This window comes from Macaca fascicularis, chromosome 14 (assembly GCF_037993035.2).
Source record: "Macaca fascicularis isolate 582-1 chromosome 14, T2T-MFA8v1.1".
Taxonomy (NCBI): domain Eukaryota; kingdom Metazoa; phylum Chordata; class Mammalia; order Primates; family Cercopithecidae; genus Macaca; species Macaca fascicularis.
This window is the reverse complement of record NC_088388.1, coordinates 123,143,533-123,149,868: the sequence shown is the minus strand read 5'-3', so window position 1 is coordinate 123,149,868 and position 6,336 is coordinate 123,143,533. Positions and strand designations below refer to the sequence as shown.

Genomic DNA, 6,336 nt, shown 5'->3' with positions numbered 1-6,336 from the left:
TCAATGTTGAAAGTTTAGCATTTAAGTTAAATTACAATTAAGGTAGGAAACATTTATTAAAGGGCTTGGGATAGAGGGATGGATCTCAAGTGAAAGAAAACCTGAACTTGAAGTTGGCTGGTTTCAATCAGTAGTGGAAAAAGAGGGAGAGAAGGAAAAATGGCATCCACCCAGCCATGTGGAGAAGTGATTATTTTCCATTCACGGCTGGCCAGCATTCAGAAGCTGTCCCTCTAGTATTTATAACAATTACTACTAAATTGAAAAGGAACAATAACATTTGCATCAAAACAGTTTACTCCTCAGTGTTTTCTGCACGGCAGCCTTTACTTCCTTGTTTCTCAGGCTGTAGATTAGGGGATTCAACATGGGGATTACTGTGGTGTAGAACACAGAGGCCACATTCTCCTGGGCCAAGGAACTGATTGTGGAGGGTTTTAAGTACATGAATGCAGTTGATCCGTAGAACATTCCCACAGCTGCAAGGTGGGAGCTGCAGGTGCTGAAGGCTTTGGATCTACCCTCTGTGGTGCTGATGCCGAGGATGCTGGAGAGAATGAAGGTGTAAGAAACAAGAACTGTTAAGCTCGTGACTATGATGTTGAATCCAGCCAAAAAGAAGACTGCCATCTCAACATCATAGGTGCTAGAGCAGGACAGCTTCATGAGAGGGAGGATGTCACAGAAGTAGTGACTGATGAGGGGCTCACAATAGGGCAGTTTTAACATGAGGCCAGTTTCTATTGTGGAGCCAATGAGTCCCATGGCGTAGACCACAGCCACCAGCAGGGAGCAGGTGTGATGAGACATAATGATGTTGTAAAGCAAAGGGTGGCAGATGGCAACATAACGGTCGTAGGCCATCACTGTCAGCATGTAACACTCAGCAATGACAAAAACAAGGAAGAAGTAGAGCTGTGACATGCACCCTGCGTAGGAGATGATGTTTTTCTCTGACACAAAGTTCACCAGCATTTTGGGGGTAATGACGGAGGAGTAGCAGAGATCCACGAGTGACAGATTGCTGAGGAAGTAGTACATGGGGGTGTGAAGCTGAGAGTTCAGACGAATCAGAGTGATCATGCCCAGGTTCCCCACCATGGTGACCAAGTAGATCCCGAGGAAGAGGAGAAAGAGGGGGAGCTGGAGGTCTGCTCTCTTCGTTAATCCCCTGAGAATGAACTCTGTCACTATGGAGTGATTTCCTGCAGCCATCCTTCTCTGGGCGGGAGGCCTGCAGGGATGCATGGGAGACAAGAACCCTATTAAAAGGCTAATCTTGGATGGCTTGGGGAAGCTAGTCTTGAGCCTTTGGTGCTAGTGAAACATCCTGGGCTCTCTGCTGATGCATCCTCCCTGCCTTCCTCCCCTCCTCCTGCTATTTGCTGGTCTTCTTTGCAGGAAGACCAGCCTGAGTGTTTCAGAGATCATGAAGATGGGAGGAAAGCAGGCCAAGGTCTGGATCTTTTACCATGCACGTTTTTCTAAAGTATCCTGGGGCAGTGTTTCTTAAAGGGTAGTCCCTGGACCAGCAGCACTGATATTACCTGGAGTTTTTTAGAGATGCAAATTCTCAGGCCTCACCTCACACCTACTTAATCAGAAACTCTGGATACGGAGCCCAGCAATCTATGTATTAACAATCTTTCTGGTGATGGTGTTGTGTAGTAAAGTTTGAGAATCTCTATACTGTAGATAAGTAGTATATTTCATATTTAGTATTTGGAGATGGATTTTGCTTTAGAAATAAACTTCCCTTGTCAGGTATATAATTCCTAAATATTCACTGAGTGTGAACATGTAAATACTTATCTGAAATTTATGCAGTGTCAGGGTGATAGGGTAGTTACAAGCTGTGTCATTGACTGACACATCAATTTCTATGTCTGAAAGATGAAGAAATTAATATTGATTCGAAAGGTGGTTGTAAAAGTAACATGGGATAATGCATATTTAGAAATCTTTTTTCAAATACTCAGTGCCTATAAAAAGTGTGAATTGTCATTAAGAGTCTGGAATTTGTTCTTAATTTCTCACTTGACTTAAGGTCCTAAGGCAGTGGTTCTCAGCATTGGCTATATATTGTAATCACATGGAGCATTTACAAAGGATTGATGCCTGGGTTCTACCCATAGATGTTCTGATTTAATTGATCTGTGGTGCACCCTGAGCGCTGGCCCATTGAATGTTCCATAGTAAGTGCTAAATAGCTAATTATTATTATTATTATTTTCAGATCATAATATCAAACCATTGTCCCATTACATCCCTGATGACGAAGTATTCAAATTACAGGCGTACCTCCAGGAAGCATGAATAATCATTGCTGGATACAATATGTATAGATAGTCTCATCTGTGGGATGTATTTCTTAAGCTATAAAACTTAAATTCCCCCTATTTTAATTGCTTCCTTATATAATTACCAACTTTTGCATAATGCTTTACAGCTTACACATTTCTTTCAAAGGTCAATCTCATTAACTTCTAAAGTTTTGGGAAATGGGGAGAAAAATGTTTAGGGAAGGATTTTTATTTTCATTTTTGTATTGAGAAAACTGAGGTGCCAGACACTAAGTGATTTGCCCAAGGTTTACTAATTATTGGTGACTTGGAACTCACACTTACCTCTGCTCTGTCCTGACCGTGAGCTTCCTCTTTTGCCTCACATGTGTAGTCTTATAAATCTGTACACTTACAGCTCTAAGCAACGTGTAATTGAAACAGGTTGATGCTTGATATCTTGGTAGATGCATAGCATAGGAGAAAGAAGAATGCTGTATGTTGTTTCATTGTCTAGGAAATTGAAGCTCTAAAAGTTAAATAAATCACCCAAGGTAACTAAGCCAGTAAGAGGCAGAACTGAACCTAAAACCCATGACTTCTGACCACCAGTGTGTTTTGTCTCCACTAAACTAAATTGTTTTGTTTTAGCTTATCTTTGTGTAGCACTTTTTTATTATTTAATAGCATTTAATTTCTATAATTTTTGAAGATAGAGGAAAGATCTATTGCTAATTTTGGATGCATTCAAAAAGTTTTAAAGGCAATATGTATGCATTGTAGTTAATTAGAAATGCAAATAAACAAAAATTTAAAACAACCATTTTCCACCAGTTGGAACTGAATGGTGGTAGTGAATATCCTTCTAGACTTTTCCTATGCATATATGTATTTACATGTATATAAATATATATATGTATTTTTACAAAAACATTTGTAATCTGCTTTTTAAACATAGCATTCACAAATGTATTGTCTCATTTGATTCTAACTGGCACTAACTGTATCCCTTTTTCTTAGAAGTAAGAGTCTTTAAAATCATTAGGATGTGGTGTGAAGCAAAATCTGCATTGCATTGTAAGCTTTTATGTCAAATTATTGGTAATGAGGCATTTAGCTTTACAATAACTAGTATGAGAGGTAGCTAAGATTTTTAAAATTCGAGTTGAACATTCCTAATCTGAAAATTCAAAGTCCAAAATCTGAAACTTGTTGAGCGCCAACATGAACCACAAGTGGAAAATTCCACACTTCCTCTCATGTGACTGGTCTCAGTGAAAATACAGTCAAAACTGTTTCATGCATAAAATTATTAAAAATGTTGTATAAAATTACCTTCAGCCTATGTGTATAAGATGTATATGAAACATATGTAAATTTCATGTTTAGACTTGGATATCATCCTCAAAATACCTCATTATATATATACAAACATTCCAAAACCTGAAAAAAATTCTGAGTTCAAGACACTTCTAGTCCCAGGCATTGTGCGTAAGGAATTATTCCCATTTATGACAATGGAAATAGAAATGTATTATTTTCATTTATTACAAAGAAGAATTTTTTTTCTAAATAACAACAGTAGATTTAAAACACTTTACGTATCCTTTTTTACCCCATCTCTGCCTCTTAAAATGAAAGGAAACACCCAACTTGAATAACTGTAAATGTGGATCATGTGCTTTACAAAGCAGTGTGGAATGAACACCATTCACTGAGTGCACGGCAGGTGGGAACACCATTGTGTAGGAGAATGCTAGACAGCACTGATTTAATTTTTCACTCTCATAGTCTTCTAATAACATGAAAGAGGCAAATATAAACCACACATTTCTTTTGTTTTCCTGTTTTTTCTCTTTTTTAAAGACAGAGTCTTATTCTGTTGCTCAGGTTTGAATGCAGTGGTGCGATCATGGCTCACGGTAACCTTAAACTCCCAAACTCAAGCAAGCCTCTCACCTCAACCTCCTGAGTAACTGGGACTACAGGTGCATGTTACCACGCTGGGCTACTTTTTACAATTTTGGGTACAGATGGGCTCTCTCTGTGTTGCCCATGCTGGTCTCCAACTCCTGGCCTCAAGCAATTCTCCTCTCTTCATCCCCTAAAGCTCTGAGACTACAGGTATGAGCCACCATGCCTGGCCAAACCATATATTTTATATTAGTTACTACAATTATTACCTTTAGTTTCACTAAGCCATCAGAGCCTTAGGATTACTGCCAATGAGAACACAGCACACAGATTAAAAAATCACATAGAGGTGAAGATAAACATATGGTTATAAATACTCTGCATCATAAACAAGAGTTCATGGAAGAAATATTTTTCTCATGCGATTGCTTTAAGTTTGAAATTAAATACCTGTGATAAGGAAAAATAAAGCACAGTCTGCTGGAAACTTTAAGGGCTGCCTTGGTTTCAACAATCAGAAAATGCAGGAACCATACTGATTTATATTGAGTCCTACATTTACTCAAAGTCATAAAAAAATGGGTCACTAAGACTGGGGGCTTGGGATTGTGTTTACGAATATATGGGCACAGTATCTCCTGGGCTGTAATCACTTGAGAGGCTGGGGTCCTCACTAATGGAACAATTAGAGCCTTGCTTTACACTGGCTCTGAGAAGCATGGTTTGTCTCCCAGGTGTGTTAATTTTCCTTTTATTGGTAGGGTGATCTTCCAGCTAGGGAAACTTAGAGTCTAATGGCAGCTTTGGAATATTTTACCGTCAACAATCCCATTACTATTGTCATCACAATCAACATGATTATGATCATTATGTCCATCATCACCACAACCACCTCACTCATTACCATTAACACCATCATCAGTTACTACCATTATGGTTGTTACTTAATGTTCATGATTACGCACAACTGACTAGCTTTAAAAAGTTTACTATAAAGTGTCTTAAGAACATATTCGATTTTTTAAAAAAGGAATGTTATGTTCCTTACATTTATAAGGGAATGCTGAATTTGGCACCCTGCTGCTGCACCAAGTAAACTGACAGCATAGGAGGTTAGGAGCATATGAAGGTAGACTGAAAGAACTCTTCATTGGTGGACTCCTTTGGCTATGGCCTCCAACTTTAAGAAGACAAACATGGCATCAAGTTCCCAGAGAAAAAGAATGAGTCCTAAGCCTGAGCTTACTGAAGAGCAGAAGCAGGAGATCCGGGAAGCTTTTGATCTTTTCGATGCGGATGGAACTGGCACCATAGATGTTAAAGAACTTAAGGTGGCAATGAGGGCCCTGGGCTTTGAACCTAAGAAAGAAGAAATTAAGAAAATGATAAGTGAAATTGACAAAGAAGGGACAGGAAAAATGAACTTTGGTGACTTTTTAACTGTGATGACCCAGAAAATGTCTGAGAAAGATACCAAAGAAGAAATCCTGAAAGCTTTCAAGCTCTTTGATGATGATGAAACTGGGAAGATTTCGTTCAAAAATCTGAAACGCGTGGCCAAGGAGTTGGGTGAGAACCTGACTGATGAGGAGCTGCAGGAAATGATTGATGAAGCTGATCGAGATGGAGATGGAGAGGTCAGTGAGCAAGAGTTCCTGCGCATCATGAAAAAGACCAGCCTCTATTAAGATCAGTGTCTTCTTTTTCTACTGCAAGCACATGTAACTAGATTTAGTGCCTGCCATTGTGTGAAATCTGGCTTTTGAGAATACAAACTTTTCCCCCACTGACCTCCCTTTATCACTTTAATAGTGACCTTGAGTCTATTTTAGCTGTTTGGAAGTGTTCTTTGATATTACAGTTCTTTGTAAAATGACCTGCGAATTACCCTAATTCTCAAAAGCAAAACAAGAGCACATTAGCATGAAGAAAAAGATCTTAAAGCTTTGAGCACCTGCCATTTTGCCTTGCATTGTTTCCCTCTTATCATGCATTTCCACATATCCACAAACACAGGACGACTTTAGACAAGCACATGTTACACTTGTGTCACCACAAGCAGTCATTCTTGAGTGGCTCCAGTTTTTATTTGACACTTGAGTTTAGTTTTCTCTTTAATAAAACCCAGTGAAGTCTTGCA

General features: G+C 39.0%; 2 protein-coding genes across 2 annotated transcripts; one reads left to right on the top strand and one right to left on the bottom strand.

Annotated features, from left to right (window-relative positions):
- Nucleotides 1–285: 285 nt before the first annotated feature.
- Nucleotides 286–1,230, bottom strand: LOC102118243 (olfactory receptor 8A1). Its single transcript, XM_005580025.4, has one exon. The coding sequence runs from the start codon at nucleotides 1,213–1,215 to the stop codon at nucleotides 286–288; it is 930 nt and encodes a 309-aa protein (XP_005580082.2). The 5' UTR covers nucleotides 1,216–1,230.
- A 4,118-nt stretch (nucleotides 1,231–5,348) lies between these two features.
- LOC123566816 (centrin-2) lies at nucleotides 5,349–6,336 on the top strand. Its single transcript, XM_065529159.2, has one exon. It carries the CDS (start codon nucleotides 5,366–5,368, stop codon nucleotides 5,882–5,884), a length of 519 nt encoding a protein of 172 aa, XP_065385231.1. The 5' UTR covers nucleotides 5,349–5,365; the 3' UTR covers nucleotides 5,885–6,336.